The sequence below is a fragment of the Paramisgurnus dabryanus genome, chromosome 6 (assembly GCF_030506205.2).
Source record: "Paramisgurnus dabryanus chromosome 6, PD_genome_1.1, whole genome shotgun sequence".
Lineage (NCBI taxonomy): Eukaryota > Metazoa > Chordata > Actinopteri > Cypriniformes > Cobitidae > Paramisgurnus > Paramisgurnus dabryanus.
This window is the reverse complement of record NC_133342.1, coordinates 34,229,509-34,247,667: the sequence shown is the minus strand read 5'-3', so window position 1 is coordinate 34,247,667 and position 18,159 is coordinate 34,229,509. Positions and strand designations below refer to the sequence as shown.

The 18,159-nt window shown below is 37.6% G+C and overlaps 2 protein-coding genes and 1 pseudogene across 16 annotated transcripts in view; 1 reads left to right on the top strand and 2 right to left on the bottom strand.

Moving 5' to 3' along the window:
- The window catches only part of LOC135767353 (NLR family CARD domain-containing protein 3-like), a 205,292-nt gene that overhangs the window by 149,852 nt on the left and 37,281 nt on the right, over positions 1 to 18,159 (bottom strand). The gene's annotated exons all lie outside the window — the stretch shown is intronic.
- On the top strand, positions 1,079 to 12,142 carry LOC135767484 (interferon-induced protein 44-like; annotated as a pseudogene).
- Positions 12,283 to 17,503, bottom strand: rabgap1l2 (RAB GTPase activating protein 1-like 2). Its single transcript, XM_065277133.1, has 8 exons — positions 17,316 to 17,503; positions 16,438 to 16,506; positions 15,769 to 15,879; positions 15,537 to 15,641; positions 15,362 to 15,445; positions 15,187 to 15,258; positions 14,462 to 14,653; positions 12,283 to 12,928 (listed from the first exon to the last, which is right to left on the bottom strand). Exons 1-8 carry the CDS (start codon positions 17,424 to 17,426, stop codon positions 12,710 to 12,712), a joined length of 963 nt encoding a protein of 320 aa, XP_065133205.1. The 5' UTR covers positions 17,427 to 17,503; the 3' UTR covers positions 12,283 to 12,709.

The following is an 18,159-nucleotide window of genomic DNA, read 5'->3' as shown; positions in this document are numbered from 1 at the left end:
GTTAACAGTGCAATTCTGTGGTGTTAGTATATAATGGTAAAAATCATAATCTAAGTAAAGGATTTACAAAAGTATATTTTCTGTCAATGTTGTATATGAGATCCAGCACTTTCACAGCAGTTTGTCATTAAGGTGTTTTAGAAATTTTGGCAAAATATAGACGTTGTATATTTGGGACGTACAAACATCAAGAATCAGACTATGAATCTCAACCATGGTGACAAAGAAAATTGTAAAAAGTGAATTATTTATCCATGTCGCAGTGCATGCTGGGAGTCCTGAATGAGATTTGTAATTTGTTAATACCCAGCATGCATTGCAGCATGAAGTTTTTAATTGAATTGTCACCATGGTTGAGATTCATACTCTGTTTGTGGCATCACTCTGGCTTGCTCGTGGGCGAGACGTGTCTAACAGGAGTGGACCGCACAAGTGCCATCAATCCATGCCAGGTGTGGGCCAGTGAAGGCCACAAAGAATGGTGTTGGATCTGGGCCGAATCTGGGACAAAATTTAAATTAACTATTACCCAGATTTGGGCCAGATCTGCTTTATTTGCTTTGTGTTTGGCTGACATGTGGCGTTTCTATGGTTTGCTTGTGGTAAAGATCAGGAAAAAAGAGGTGGACCGCTCAAGTGCCATCATTCCATGCCAAAGGTGGGCGAGATGAAGGTGTCAGATGTGAACCAGATCTGGGCCACAGCAATTTTGCTATCTGGGTATCGATTGTTTATTAATTAACTGCATAAAGAAATCCATTATATGTAAAAAAAATGAGAATGTTGTTAATAAAATAAATGCTGAATAGCAAAAACTTCCTATGAAGGTTGTCATGTTGTCTTAGAAATAAACTAGCTAATAGACCAACTGTATAGGATTGTATACAAGTGTTTAATATCGGTATTGGCTAGTTATCGGCCAGAAGTTGTCTGTTCAAATCGGTATCGGCCCAAAAAATCCTATCGGTGCATCCCCAATTATTATTTTAAATTTTTTTCAAGTTGACATCTTGATGTTCGGTGGTGGAAACTTATGCAAAATATATATTTTCAAATTGCTTACTTTTAGGTCATCATCATGAGCACATCCATCACATCCAGGTTGTCCGATTGGCAAAAGAAGAAGCTGCGATAATTACTGAACCATGCCAACCTCAGCTTTTTAAAGCCAGTGTGCATGATTACAGTACCACTACTTTCCACCAAAAGTGTAACAGACAGAGGCCGACTGTTGTTGTTGCTTACAATAAATCTGGTTTTGTTTTTGGAGCTTACACTAGCAAATGGCCAGACAAAGCAGAATATTGCAGATGACAAAGCCTTTCTATTCAGCTTTAATGGGAAAAACATCAAAGCAGATCCAATGCGCGTGGTCAGTGAAACTTCTCAGTATGCTTTTACTGATTCAGGTCCAAACTTTGGCTATTTAATCTTTCTCTATAACAACACGGCCACAGTCTACAGTGATCCTGATGACTACGAGTTTGATCCACTGCTGATGCATGGTGATGATTTACAGCTGGTTGAGTTTGAGGTGTATAGGGTGGAGGGTGAGTATTGTTTTGACCAGATTATTTGAACAGAAAATTACTAAAAGGGCACCTAGTGATGTTTTTTTATTGTGTGTATGTTTGTGAATACTGTGTGCATTTTCACCAGACTGTGGAGGTTTCATGGAGAAACCATGGAGAAATGTCCAGTGGAACGCTGAGTGAGTTAAATTTAACATTATTTTACATTTTTCATTGTTTAAGGTCCACATCATTTAACAGATTGCTTCAGTTTGATTTGATTCATAATTTTTATTAGGAGAAGGAAGGGACTCCTGGGCCAGAGGTGTCAAATCCATGTGCCAGGAGTAAAAGTCCTCCCCAGGATTTTGTTCTAATCACATGGATTTGCTAATTAGCACAGTTTTTCAGCAGGAGGTGACCTCCTGGCTCGTTGGTGTTTTAAGCCCTCAACCAAGCCTTCAAGGCAGCGCTGCCGAGCGTTTCAGCCAATCACAGCACTGGTGCTAGATATCAAGCCTTCCGCCAGCTTCTGGCAGTTTGAGCTCACCGGTGGTCAGGTGAGTAGCACAGATATGCTAAGATAGGAATGTGACCGTATTTGAATTCAGCTCGAAAAGTTTCGAGCGTTTAAGGGACGTGTTACCGTGTTTTCATGTGTCTGTGGCACAACTTTTTTTCGTGCCAGTTTCTCGTATTGGTTGCTCAATTGTTTTTAGATTTTAGGTTTTTGTCTGATTTTTAAACTGTTTTCAAGCAAGGATAGAGTTGCGTTTGGCATAAATGCGGATGTCATTTTAAGCATTGGTTTATTTGTCAGAATTTTAAACCGTTCCCACGGGTTAAGGTGAGGATGTCATTTTATGTAACAGAAAGTTGTTCTAACCCCAATCACAAGCAACAATGGTAAGAAATTAAGAAAATCAACTGAGCAACCAATACGTGAAACTAGCATGAAAAAAAATGCGCCACAGACACGTGAAAACATGGCAACACGTCCCTTAAACGCTCGAAACATTTCGAGCTGAAATTTAAATACAGTCACATTCCTATCTTACCATATCTGCGCTACTCACCTGACCAACGGTGAACTCAAACTGCCAGAAGCTGGCGGAAGGCTTGATATCTAGCACGAGTGCTGTGATTGGCTGAAACACTCGTGGCATTGGCAGTGCCTTCCAGACAGCGCTGCCTTGAAGGCTTGGTTGAGGGCTTAAAACACCAACGAGCGAGGAGGTCACCTCCTGCTGAAAAACTGTGCTAATTAGCAAATCCTGGTGATTGGAAAAAAATACTGGGGAGGACTTTTACTCCTGGCACATGGATTTGACACCTCTGTCCTGGGCACTATTTCTGAGTGGAAGCCTTCTGTTAGCTCAGTGAAACAGGCTCGGATTTTAATGGTGGGCCCTGTTGGTGCCGGCAAATCAAGTTTCTTCAACTCCATCAACTCTGTATTTAAAGGTTATGTGAGCGGTCAGGCCAACACTGGCACTGCTGGCTCCAGTTTAACTACTCAGGTAAAGGTGCTTTGGATAAAAGTGTCTGCTTACTTTAATAATTTGCTGCAGGTTTAAATAGTTAATATTTGTGTCATAGTTTCGTACCTACAGTATAAAACCAACCAGCACTGTAACTCATATTCCATTCACACTGTGTGACACGATGGGTCTGGAGGAGGGATTGAACGCTGGGCTGGATGTAGATGACAGGTATGAGGTGAGAACTTTTGAACTAGACACATCTTGTGTTTGTTTGAAGTCTGATATTAAATGTGTTCAGTTTGTCACACCACAGACAAACATGTGATCAACTTTGAATGATGAAAAATGGAAATTAAAAAAGTTATAAAAATCTTAGAAAAACAAACTATAGGGGGCGTGTCCGCTGTCTGCACTGAAACCACACCCACTGGGAAAGCTGATGTTTCTCAAATTTTAAATACTTCTGCAACCTGAAGGACTCCTCAAAAAAAAAACTGAACAGGTGATTTTGTGTTGGGGCGGGGTCATTGAGCAACAGTTTTAGCCCCACCTAAATACTCCTGAATACAAAAATATGGTAAAACGTTTTAATGGTGTTTCGTACTACACATAGTTCACAGTCTTTGTGTTGTGTTTCCTCGTACATTTCTTACATTTATTATGTGTTTAGAAACAATTCTCTAAAATGACTTTAAACAGACTTTAAAATATATTTGACTCACCAGTTATGCATGATAATATATAAAAGAAAAATATGACACAAAATATTTTAGTAGGTTTTTTTTTAGTATAATTGTATTTTCTTAGTTTTTGTAGTTTAATCCATCAATGCCTATCCAGCCAAGCATGCCTTATTTCATTAACTCACCTGACTTAAACAATAAGATTCATTGTGTTGTATTCGTCATTGATGCCTGCAAAGTCAAAATTCTCTCTGACAAAATGATCGACAAGTTTTTGGTTTTACGAAGGAAAGCCAACCAGCTGAGTGAGTTAACTATAACTTAAACTAAAACTTTGTCATTATTTACTCAACCTAATTTCATTTGGACCCCCATTGTCCTTCCTTTTTTGCTCTTCAGAACCCATTTTTATTCAAAAGTGTTGTTTTGGGTATTATGTGAATGGATGGTTACTGAGGCGGCCCATTGTAACCAGTAGGTCACTTTAGGACACTTAGAGGCCTTTACACCTGGTATTAAGATGCATTTTGGTCAATCGGATCACAAGTGGACGACACTAAATACAGGTGTAAACAAGGTGTTAAACATTTTGAGCTTGTCCAATTTCGAACACATACAGAGGTTGTTGAAAACGCATTCAACCTTATTGCTTTAGGGGCTGTCCACACGGAGACGCATATCACTGCATACGTATAAATTTGTTATCGTATTGGCGTATCATCCACACGGATCCGGCGTTTTGGGAGACCGAATCCGCTATTTTTTGAAACCGGGTCCTAAAGTGGATAAATCTGAAACCGACACCTTTGCGGTTTCGTCTGTACAGCCAATCCGTATATTTTGTGAAGCGAAAACGTCATCACATCATGTGTCGGAAGCGTCACACGTAACAGCAACAACAATAACGGCGGATTACGTGATTTTGTTCGTGCTACAGAAGCTACTAAAGCCTACTAGCTTTATTACAGCAAAATCTATAGACCAATTTAGAGTAGACGTCACAGTTACGTCACTGCAAGCTGCGCGCGCAATGCGGTTGCAGAAAAACAGTGGAAATGAATTAGACACGAGTGAAAAGAGCAAGATAACTCCCTGGAAAATGTCCTGTTGTGCTGTTAAGTGTCAGAATAAGAATGCCAAAAAAGATGGATTTCATTTTTATAGAATACCTTCGTCGAAGACATCATTTGAAGATAAACGTAGGTGTTTATGATTACAATAAGCCCTTAAACGGACAGAATGGAGCGAGGAAATCATCTGGAAATCTTTTAATAATTAGAATAGAAAATAAGTAGAGAAGATGTCCGATGTTCTGTCGAAGTCTGTTCCCTCCATGTGTTTCTGTAGCGTTTTTATCACGTTACAATTATAATTTATTAAGGAAGAAATAATAGAAAACAGGAAAATTATGAAATATTTAATAAACGCTATTATATATAATACATGATAGTATTGCTTTTACATGTACTTTTAGCGATTCAGACTGTAAAAATAATTGATTTAGCAAAAAAGAACAATACATATACATTACATACATGCATATCAGTAGCCAAGCCATTTAAACTTTTTATCTATCTAAAAAAATAAACGTAATGTGATTAAAATGCTATAAGAAACATTGCACTAAAGGAAAACATAAAGGAATCAGACTTCGACAGAACACCGGATCCATAAAAATCACGGTTTAATGCTAAAACACTTCACAACCCTACTGCGGAGCAGTCACTTTCTGCAACCAGTTTGGCTCCGCCCACAAAAAACGTCATCTCTGTTTGCAAACACGAAATTGGTCTATTGCTTCTATGCAATTGTGGTGACCAACAAGCGATAATGGACAACACCATACGTTGGTTATGCGCATGCTCAAAGTCTTCTTCTCCGTGTATAGTGTATATCTGTGGCAGAATTACAGCGCCCCATACTGGTCCGGCAAATATACTACACCGCTTTCAGTCGGTTTCAGTGGTTTCGTGTTTACGGATTATTTTTTTAGAGCAAGGAAAAAAAATGATCGGATAGGAAATGCACCGGCTTCGTGTGGATTATAGCCTTAGTGGTGTAGTGCACCTTAATTAGCTGCTTCAGGTGTGTTTGATTAGGGTTGAAGCTACCCAGCTAACAGAAAAAGTTCTAAGAACGTTCCCTGAAAGTTTCCAACGTTCCCAAAAACGTTCTGCCAACATAGAAAGTGTCCAGTTTTCTTGACATTCTAAGAACGTTTTTGTGTTGTCTGAACGTTAGAGGAATGTTACATTTTACCATTTTTAAACGTTATGACAATGTCATGTTTTAATGTTCACAGAATGTTTAAAACAACAACTGTTTATTATATTGACTTATTTGATTGTTATGTAAAGATAGAGAAATATTGCATTTTATTGTTTTATAAAACATTATTTCTGAATGTTTAGTAAATATATTGCTGTAGAAAACACAATTCACTTATTAGGTTTAGATGTTGATGTTAGTTTCATTTTAAGTCACAATTATTGTGATTAGTGTTTGTTTTAGTTGGACTCTTAACACTTGACTCTTTGCTTGCTAGATATTTTTCCCTGTTTGTGTTAATATAACACATTTATTATGAACGTGTAAAGTTATTAGTGTAATACTGTGGTGGTTGGTACTTAATGGTAAAGATCCCCACCTAATAAATTTACTAATCAAAAGTTTATTTTCTGTCATTAATTTATATGAGATCCAACACTTTCATGGCAGTTTGTCATTAAGGAGTTTTAGAAACTTTGTACAAAAGAAATATGTGCCTTATAATTGTGACGCACAAACATCAAGAATCAGAGTATAAATCTCAACCATGGTGACAAATAAAATTGTAAAAGAAACATTATTTATCCATGCTGCAGTGCATGCTGGGAGTCCTGAATGAGATTTGTAATTTGTTGATACCCAGCAAGCATTGCAGCATGAAGTTTTTCATTTATTTGTCACCATGGTTGAGATTCATAGTCTGATTCTTGATGTTTGTGGGTCCCCATTATGCAGCAGGTATTTTTTGTCCGAAGTTTCTAAAACTCCATAATGATAAACTGCTATTGACACCTTTGACAGAAAATAAGCTTTTGATTAGTAAATTAATTAGGTGATGATCTGTAACATTACATACAGTGATACCTAGTGGTCATTTGCACGTATTGCCATAGCGCAGCCTTGACAAGGTTTTAGACGAGTGGATAGTGTCCTCGACTCTCATGCAAAAGCCCTTTGGATCAAACCCCGGGAAACGCATTGTTGTTACCGTCGTCACAATTAAGTTACATATTTTTTGTTGTTGTTTTAACATCTGTTTGACAACTACATGAGCTTTTAGGCTCATCATTGTCAATAACTATAAGCTGGTCTATTTAATAAATAAATTGAATAGAGATAAATACCACATAAACAATAAGAAATTAATAAAATATATCAAGCCACCATGTCACATCTGCTGTGTGTGGAAGGACTTAGCCTACTTCTTTTTTACAGATAATTTCTCCAGCCTTTGAAAAACTCCTCTCACAAAAACCCACAAGGTCTATATGCGTTTATTTCACTTTTATACAGATGTGCGATTGTGTTGTCTGTTCCCGACCGTGCCAATCAAACGCTGATTCGGCAGACCACACCTGATGAAACATTTAGTGAAACACTTCGAGGCTTCGTTTGGTCATAGTCACGTGACATGGGTGTTTTGAATCACGCTTCGGATCAGTGTTTCGACACATCTGCGCTTCGAGATCTCGCAAAGCTTCGGAACGACTGTTTCGCGTCAGCCATCCCTACCCACCACCACATTATTACACTAATAACTTTACATGTTCATAATAAATGTGGTATATTAACACAAAGTTAACACACCCAGGGAAAAAACTAACAAGCAAAAGTCAAGGGTCAGAGTCCAACTAAAACAAACACTAATCACAATAATGGTGACTTAAAATGAAACAAAACATCAACATCTAAACCTAATAAGTGAATTCTGTTTTCTACAGCAATAAATTTACTGAACATTCAGAAATAATGTTTTATAAAAAAATAAAATGCAATGTTTCTCTATCATTTACATAACAGTCAAACAAGTCAGCATAATAAACAGTTGTTGTTTTAAACATTGTGTGAACATTAAAACATGACATTGTCATAACGTTTATAAATGGTAAAATGTAACATTCCTCTAACATTCAGACAACACAAAAACGTTCTTAGAACGTCAAGAAAACTGGATACTTTTCATGTTGGCAGAACGTTTTTGGGAACGTTGGGAACTTTCAGGGAACGTTCTTAGAACTTTTTTCTGTTAGCTGGGTAAACACCCCAGAAGCACCGGCCCTCCAAGAGCAGGATTGGTGACCCCTGGTGTAGACGCTCATGTGGTTAAAGGGATACTTCACCGATTTAGCATTCAGCTTTGTATCAGTAAAAAAACAGTATTTCTGAATGACCGTGTTTCCCTCCCTCATGTCCCCCTGAGAGGAGCGATATCTGTATTTTGGTTCTGGAAAAAAGTCCTCCGATGACGCAAAATGATGATTTTTGCGTCATTGGAGGACTTTTTTAGGCCAGAGGGAAAGACTACAGCCAGTAGCAGGAGCTATTTCCGCATGTTTTCAACCTGCCCATAGGGGTTGCACTGCTGAGTCTATTAGGAAAAGTATTAATCAGAGTCAGCCATCTTGAATCTTCGCTCTCTCTTTTCAGCAGTAAACATTTATAACAACAGGCAATAAACAGTGTCAGCTAAGACAATATGACATAAGGGGATTTTGAAGATCTGGTGGCGAATACGATGCTTGTGGCTACATGTACAAGCCGCAATACAGCGAGAAACAAGTGGATGCCGGAGTGGCTGCTTTAGCCGAGGAGGGAGCCTTGCCTGGCGGTCAGGAAGAATGGCCAGAGCCCGGGCAGACTCGAGTTATACTAAATCCGATAGAATATAAATATTTCTCATATGTAACACGTTAAATACTACCAGAGGCGGACAATCCATGTGCCATGAGTAAAAGTCCTCTCCAGTATTTTGTTCCAATCACCTGGATTTGCTAATTAGCACAGTTTTTCAGCAGGAGGTGACCTCCTGGCTCGTTGGTGTTTTAAGCCCTCAACGAAGCCTTCAAGGCAGCGCTGCCTGGAAGGCACTCCACGTGCCCTGAGCGTTTCAGCCAATCACAGCACTGGTGCTAGATATTGAGCCTTCCACCAGCTTCTGGCAGTTTGAGCTCACCGTTGAAAAAACGCGTCACAGCACACCGACGTGAAATCTGTAGGAGGACAGACAATGACAGAACTTACCTTGGACAGCCGCATAACCAGCATCATCGGCGCGATCTCTGAAAACGCGCTCCCGGCGGAATGGATGATTTGCAAAGTCTTCCAATAATGCAAGATAAGCCACTGTGTCAAGCATTTGATGGAGCTTTCTTATATAGGGTTAGACACTTATTTCATTAATTAACTTCAACACTGTTTTGCAGTTACTTTATTAACAGTAATCATTTTTAACACCTTGGGGTGGATAATAAATAGGCAAAGTGTTCTTTTAACGCTGGGGATGGACGGTCCTGTGTAATATCGCTGTTCTACCACTAGATGCACTGCGTACGCATACTCCGAGGTGTGCGTATATTTACACACATTTCTACGTATAAGTACAATTTGATAAATTCCACACTTTGCGTAAAACTGTTCCTACGCACACTTTACGCACACTTCTGTTCGTACGCACGCTTGATAAATGAGGCCCCAGGAGCTCACCTCCTGCTGAAAAACTGTGCTTATTAGCAAATAAAGGTGATTGGAACAAAATACTGGAGAGGACTTTTACTCATGGCACATGGATTGTCTGCCTCTGAATACTACACAAATGGATGTTATATTGTGAACGCTTAGCATGGACATTTCAGTAACGCGAACTCGCCTTTGGTTACGACTGACGCGCTGTTTTATAATCCTGTGGATAATCTGTGTGTGTTTTTAGTAATTGTTGGTTTGGTGTGTTTGAGTGCTCGTTGTTGCAATTACACAGCAAAAGTTCAGTGGCATTTTTATTTGTTCATGGTAGAAAGAAAATATTGAAACTGACATAATGATATACAAAAAAGGGAGAAACGGAGGGCGAGAGTATAAAGTGAGTATTTTGTTTCTTTTTCACATCTGTCAGCTAAGCTATGGTTGTTATATTTACATCTATAAACCGTCAAAACCGGCAAATGATGGAAACTTACTGCTTGTCCTTTCCTGGTTTTGACTGTACATCCCGGTACAAAGCAACTTATCACAATTTCGATGGAAAAAAAGTAGTATTTAAAATAATCTATCAACTAAATCATCATAGAGACCCACTTTAACTGGTGTCATTTCAGTTTTCGAGTCAACTTGCTAGTAGCTAGCGTAGTTGAATGTCTCTCCCTCCTTTCCTCTCGAACCGGTAGGCGTGGCCCTGTAGAGCAGCGAAGCAATGCATTCTGGGATTTGGTGTTTTTCTTCCACATAAGCCAAAAACACATTTTCTGGCTTTTCTCAGCCTAGAAGGCACCAATTTCTTAAATATCTTTAGGCTGTTGTTAATAAACCTAAAGCGGCTGCTCCGTCTCTTTAATTTTTGTTTCATTTTGCGAGCGAGTGAAAGTTGTGCAAGCTTATTTTATCAATTGCTCTGAAATATCAGAGAAAGCTCTTACATATCTGTACAAAACACTGTGCAGCATGTTTACTAACAACACAAGCAGTGGACTCTGACATAATATTAGTTCACATCAATTTAAACTCTTAATTTCTCTTGCTTGGATTTAAAGGGCCCATGGCATGAACATGTTAGCATTGCCACTTTGTAGGTGTGAGCAAAAATTAGGTTATTGAAATTTAGCCCTCCTTATGATGTTATAAGGAGCTCTTATTTTAATAATACCGCCCCCTTAATCTGCAGTATTCAACCACAGCACTGCCATTTAGTGCAGAAAGAAAGAGAGAAAATAATTGACAGCACAATTTAGTTTGAATTGCATCAAACCGACATCACTGTGATCAGTGTTTGCACTTCATCTGCTCATTTGCATTTTAAAGGACACACTCAAAAACAACAAATTTTTGCTCACACCTACAAAGTGGCAATGCTAACATTTTCATGCCGCGCGTCATAACCTGAAAACCACGGCCACCGGGGGGGGACAATCCATCCGTCTCCATTGACTTTGAATTGCGAGAGGCTGTTCTTTCTCATTTCTGGCTTATAACAAAAAACAGAATAATGCCTAAATGCTGCTGTGTGACAGGATGTATAGCCAACAAGCCAAAAAACCCAGAAATAAGTTTTTATAAGCTGTCGACCCCAACAAACGAGCATTTAAAGACACAAAAGTGGAAACAGGCAACTTTTCATAGTACTACTATAAGTAGAACTGCGCCAACTAGGGGGAAACATAGTCGGCAATCCACTTTTTTCTCCTTAAAGGCTAAGTTTTATGGCTCGACAGCTTATAAAAACTTTTTTCTGGGTTTTTTGGCTTGTTAGCTGTACATCTTGTCACACAGCAGCTTTATTCTGTTTTTTGCAATCGCAATAAAAAGTCAATGAAGACGGTTGGATTGTTTCCCCCCGGTGGGCGTGGTTTTCAAATTAGCAAAACTGCACTCTGTCTCAATGTGCCAAGTTATTTATTTAAAATTTTTGAGTTCTTTTGAAGTTCGGAAAGGCCACCATCACCATCCACTCCAATAGTAATCAGAAAACTTTGAAACAAATTGCGTTTCGGTTCTGAAGAACAATGTAAGACAATGTGTGATTAAACAACACAAGGGTGAGAAAATAATGACAACGTTTTTGGGTGAACTATCCCTTTAACTACAACTGAGTCTTGGGCTTGATTTAAAATGACATCTTTTTTGTGGTTTTGGTGTTCTTCAGATGTTCCTCAGCTGGTCCTGCTGACTAAGGTGGATGAAGCGTGCCCATTAGTGGCAGAGGACCTGAAGAACGTCTATCAGAGTCATTACATTAACAGAATGGTAAGTTTTGTGCTCTGTGTTCTGGTCTGATGATGTTTCTGAGTGTTGAGTCTGATGAATATATTGTGTGTGACAGATGCAGGAGGTGAGCGCTCAGCTTGGAGTTTCTCTTTCTGCTGTGGTCCCAGTAAAGAATTACAGCAAAGAAGTTGATATAGAGCCGCAAAATGACATCTTGCTTCTGACCGCTGTTATTCAGATGCTCAGAGCTGCTGAGGGATACTTTGATGATCTTTACAACGTGGAGGAAAAGTCTGTCTAGATCAAATCATTTCAGTTCTACAAAATAATGTCTTAAATCAATGGGATCTCGATTTTACAGTACCAATACGCTGTTAAAAAATGTGTTATGTTTAGGGCATGTATAGAGGCAGATTATAGTAGAAGGTAGATAAATTTGTATGCATTATGTTTAATGATGCTTAAAGTGGCAGCTGTATCTCTGTTAGAGTATTATAAGGTTCGCAGTTTTTTCTCTTGTTCGCTTGTTACTCTGAAAATGCAAATAATAAATAAAACCACATGATGTTCAAATGTCCAAAGCTTTATTTTTTTTGCTTAAGTTAATATGCAATACAGTTATTGTTATAGATGAACTTGCTTTATAAAGTTTTTTTGAGTAAAATTAAATAAATACATTTACAACTGACTAACAGTGACATCACTGTATTTAAGTTATTTATGCTTAATTTATATTTAAATAGAAAAACCCTTCATACTGTATAGTATTCATGTCAGAGTACCTTAACTCATCTGTCACCCTCTTAATCTAACAGGAGCTTTCTGTAGCTCTTCTGCTAGTGCTCGTAGCAACACCAAGGTCATGGGTTCAACACCTGGCAAAACCTTGAACCTCGTCGACTTTGAATGCAGTATATCTGCCAAAGTATCCTTATAGGGGCAGATATTCCTCACTGCATCCTCTGAGAAAACTTCATTCCCCAGTATTAAATCTGCATGGATTTGTCTCTCATTGAGACAATAGCCTTTTCATTGTTCGTGAGGATCTCCATTAGCATGCATGCATTTGTCATACTTTGGCGGCTCGTTCTTCTCGATGTGCCCAGGAGAGTCTTCTAGTGACCCAGTTGGACTGAGGATTATGTGTGTAGCTCCACACAGGGTCTGTTTGAGAGGAGCTCTGATGGTTGCTGGTAGCCGTCCTGATGGAGCCCAGAGTTTTGCTGAGCCAGGTGTTTTTAGCAGCTTGAAGTTCATTCAGCAGAACCGCATTCTGGTGCTCCAACTCCTTGGGTCAACATGATTTGCAAGACAGGAAAAAGTGATGCAAACACAGGTTAGTGATATGGCTCTTAACAGAGTGGTTTCAATTGCAGTAACAAAAAAATTGTAAGACCACACTTATTGGTTACTCATGAAAGATTTTCCTAAAAACATGTCTTTTATAAGGTGCCTGTGAAGTTCACAACATTTAAAATGCATTAAATTAATATTCAAATACTGTCAGGAAAAAATGGTCTCTAGCTGTCACTGGGATGGCACCCTTTCAAAAATATATTTTTTAAATGATATTGCCCCAGTGACAGCTTGGGACCATTTTGTGACCCAGAACTTATGTATCATGGGTAAATTTGTAGCAATAGCCAGCAATACGTTGAATGGGTCAAAATGATCAATTTTACTTTTATGCCAAAAAACATTAGTATATTATGTAAAGATCATGTTCAATGAAGATATTTTGTAAATGGGTGGAATAGATGCAGTTGCTAAGGACTTCATTTTGGAGAACTTTAAAGGCAATTTTCTCAATATTCAGATTTTTTGCACCCTCGGATTATTAAATAGTTGTATCTCGGCCAAATATTGTCCTATTCTAACAAACCAAACATCAATGGAAAGCTTATGTAACTTTAAGATGTATAAATCTCAATAAACAAATTGACACGTATGACTGGTTTTGTGGTCCAGGATCACATTTTTTCTGACAGTGTAAGCTAAAGTTAAGCAGCTAAGATTTAGCATAATACTTAATGTATACATTAAATAAAGTTGCACTGTGAATTAAGTTGTACTGAAAAAAAACTATAGACTGAGCTGTATCTGATTTTTAAGTCTAATCACATTTTCTGTGCAAGTCCACTTAAGCAGTTTCAATCTAAAGTTACAGCAACTCAACACAGGTTTTTTTTACAGTGTCAGTAATGATAATTTCAATACATTTGCCAGTATATAAAATAGCACCTTGAATGTGCATTTTGTATAATACCACAGGCTGTTTAAATACAGGATTCTGATTGGCTAGAAGGTGTGCAGTAAAACCTTTAAAGCACAGGTAGTTCCAGTGAGTTTGATAACAGTTAGAAATTAATCCGCTACTATAAACATTGGTAATCATAGTAACACAGTTACACTTGCAAACTGAGTGAGAGACACATATGAAAACGCTACGGCGTAGGACCTACGCACGACTATAAATCGCCCTTTAGATCCTCAACAAGATTATTTTGTTGATATGACTTGACCAGTGTTTAAGTCTCTCTTGGAGAATATAAATTATAATTATAAAAAAAGTAGCAATAAAACAAAGTTTTGTAGTGTATTTAAATAATCTATATGGCCTGTTTATATTTTGTTCTGTCATAAGATAAACATTACTATTTATGTTGAGAACGATTTTAACATAATCTTATGAGTTGTTTGAGATAACTTCTAAAAGTGCTTGTGATTGGTTGTCTTATTATTTAAAGTTGCTTCAACTTTTTTACACCTTATAATAGTGCATCTCAGGTCTGAATAAGATTAAAAGTTGAGCCTGTCTTACCTGGATCTTGCATTCAGACTCCACCATCTGTAGTTTGGTCTGTGCCAACTCTCTCTCTAACTCCTGAACTTGTTGTCTGTGAGAAGCCTGGACTTCATTCTGAGCGGAGCTCTCATCACACTTCACAAACAACTGAACGGATCCATCACTGCTAAAGATCCGACTGCACTGCCGACACTCCTGCATCTTACTCTGAAACGATACAGTGAATCGTATGTAAAGAGAGAGAGATGGTTGACATGCGTCACAAAAAAAACAACCGGAAGAGAAGCAAGAATAAAGTTTAAGTGACCCTGGACCACAATAATCTTTGTCTTAAGTCGTACGTGTATATGTAGCCAATTGTATGGGTGAGAATTATCAATTTTGTATGCCCAAAATTTTTAAGATATTATGTAAAGATCATGTTCCGTGAAGATATTTTTTACATTTCCTACCATATAAAAAATGTATTTATCATTAGTAATATGTGTTGCTAAGGACTTCTTTTGGACAACTTTAAAGGCGATTTTCTCAATATTTAGATTTTTTGCACGCTCATATTCCAGATATTTAAATAGTTGTATCTCGGCCAAATATTGTCCTATCCCAACAAACCAATAGAAATCTTATTTATTCAATATTTATTATCCATATTTATTTCAGATCATGTATAAATCTTAATTTGACTTGACTTATGACTGGTTTTGTGGTCCAGGGTCACATATGGCAGTTGTGTTTCTAACCTTAATAACAGCCAGCTCCTCATCTGTTTGACTTTTTTGCTTTTCAAGTTTAGCGTTCAATTGAGAGCAAATCTAAAAGATGCAAAAAAAACATTGTCTTGTATAAATACAAACATATATTCAGTACATAATATGCAAGTTAGGAGTCATGCGTTAGAATTGAATGAATGTTTACCTGCTTGTATTCAGCAATGATGTTATTTGATCTCTTTATATCCGATTCAGCTTTTTCCAACTCTTTCCTAAACATTTCCTTCAGCTGTAAAACACATCAAGGGCAGTCATGAGCTGAGCTCCATACGTGTTTGTTCAAACACCTCATTGTGTCGATCAGTGATTTTACAACCCACCTGTGAAGCTTCCTCCTCTTTCCCCCTCTTCTGTTCCTCTGTCATCTTCAGCACTTGTTTGGTTTTTAAAAGCTCGTTTCTTAACTCCTCCACTTGATCCTCCGTCTAAAACAACACCAAAGCTACTAAACAAACGTTTCCACAAGACGAGTAACACAAGCCATGCATGAAATGCTGTTATTTATAATTGCATAATGCTATAAAACACAAGGTGTCAGCCCATTTGTCAGACCTGGTCTAGCGCAGCCCTCAGGGCAATCTTGCTGGAGACGAGTTTTTGTGCAAGGTCATCATTCTCCTGCTCCAGGCGCAAACTGGCTTCATGAAGCTTACGGTTTTCTCTCTGAAAAAAAAACACATTTCCACGTATGGGATGCGCAGTCCTGATCCTGAGATTTGTAGAGTACAGACTTAACCCCTAATAAAGCACACCTGGTATAGTCACAGTCTTAAAGGGATAGTTCACCCAAAAAAAAAATTATGTCATCTTTTACTCATCCTCAAGTTGTTCTGAATCTGTATGAATTTCTTTTATCTGATGACCACAAAAGAAGATATTTTGATGAATGATCCTAAGCACATAGATGATTGTAATCATTGACTTTTATAGGAAAAACAAATACGATGGAATTTAATGGGTACCATCAACTGTTTGCTTACCATCGTTTATCACAATACTTCCGAAATATTTGTTTTCCTACTATGGACATCAATGATTACAATCAGCTGTGTGCTTATCATCATTTATCAAAATATCTTTGTTTTGTGGTCATCAGACAAAAAAATTCATACAGATTAAGAACAACGTGAGGATGAGTAAATTATGCATTTTTCGGTGAACTATCCTTTGAAAGTTCACTTGAAAAGTACAGGCAGGTGTGGTTGTGTGTGAATCTCTTACCAGAAATCTGTCAAGTGGATCGTCTGGCTGATCTTGGTTATCTCTTATTTTTGGCTTTATAGATGACACCTAAAGATAAGAGGCAAACTTTAGATTTATATCTTGGAAAACAACAACAAAGGAATGTACACTGATAACAGCTAATTATATACAGAACTGTATTAATAGTTACATAAAATAATATTATTTCACAATGTTTTGAAGTCACACACGCACATTTACGTTATATATGCACTGTAAAAAATACTTTGCGGCCTTACATGTTTTTGTTGAATCAACTCAGATTTACAAGTCATTTCAACTAACTATTATTTATCTTGACCAGAGGTACTACTTAAGTATTTTTACTTTCTAAAGGTAAATGTTCATTTTTCGTATTTTATTAGTGTTTTCCAAAGCATATTATCATAATTTTTACTCCACTACATTTCATAATTTCAAGTTTTTGGTTTATATTTAATATTTAAGTACATTGAACATCTACTCCATTTTTTTACAAACACTTGGAAAATGTAACTAAAATACTTAGTAAAATACGTAGTATACACCTCTGATCTTGACTAGATATGAGTTGTTATAACTTATAAAACATAGTTGAAAAAAGTCTTACTTTTAAAAGTTATATAGCAACTCATCTCTTGTCAAGATAAACAATAGTAAGTTAATATAACTTGTGAATCTGAGTTGATTTAACAAAACAATTTAAGGCGGCAAAGATTTTTTGCAGTGTGAGAATGAATTCTATAATATTTGTTTATTGTTGACTTTAAGACTTTAATAACAGCGCAAGTATGCAGTCTTTCAACATCTTAACATTCCTCCATGCCAGCTTTGCATCAACATGTGACAAAATAAGTGTCAAAGTGCAATGAACTTACCACTTGTTTTGGTAGGGACTCCGCCACCAGACTAGCCAAGATTTCCTCCTCTGACATTTGATCGATAATATAAGCATCGTAAGCGACCGCAATAGACACTTCTTCCATCATTTTGACAACTGGATAGAGGTGATCTCAAAATGAAGAGGACGTAGCTGAACCTGTCTGGACTGAAAAATGACAACAGGTTTGACATGCATCGATCTATATCTGTCTCAATGCAAGCCCTGCCCTACCAGAAGACCATGGGAGGAGTTGTGGGAGTTAACAGTTCACCTTTGTTCAGTTCACTTAACAAAAGTAAAACAAAACAAAAGTAAAACACGTGAAAAGCAAAAACATAAAGGTGATGTCAAGTCAAGCCAAGCCAGGAAAGTTTTAATTATAACCTGTATTGGTTAAGAAAAAACATCAGTTTGAGGTTTTTATTAAAAGACTAAATAATCCTGGAGGTCCGCTTAAACAAAAGCACTGCAGTTTGGACAAGAAGATTCCAGTACATTCCTCCACGTCTTAAGCTGCTTATAGCTGCTGTATTGCTTTTCAGAGGGATTGACTGAGGCTGGGAACAACTTATATACAATTTTCATCGCACTACAGCTTCAGAAAGAAACATAATGAAGATAAAATAAAAACATAATGTTTATAAAATTGATAGGCTTTTTATACTTAAGGTCTTTTAGAGTTGCAAACACAGTAGCAACCTGTATAAGATTTACTAAAGGCAAGTTCAACACCTCTCAGAAATAAAGGCACAAAAGCTGTCACTGGGGTGATACCTTTTCAAAAGGTACACCTTTGTACCTAAAGGGTAAACATTGGTACCTCAAAGGTAGAATCACAG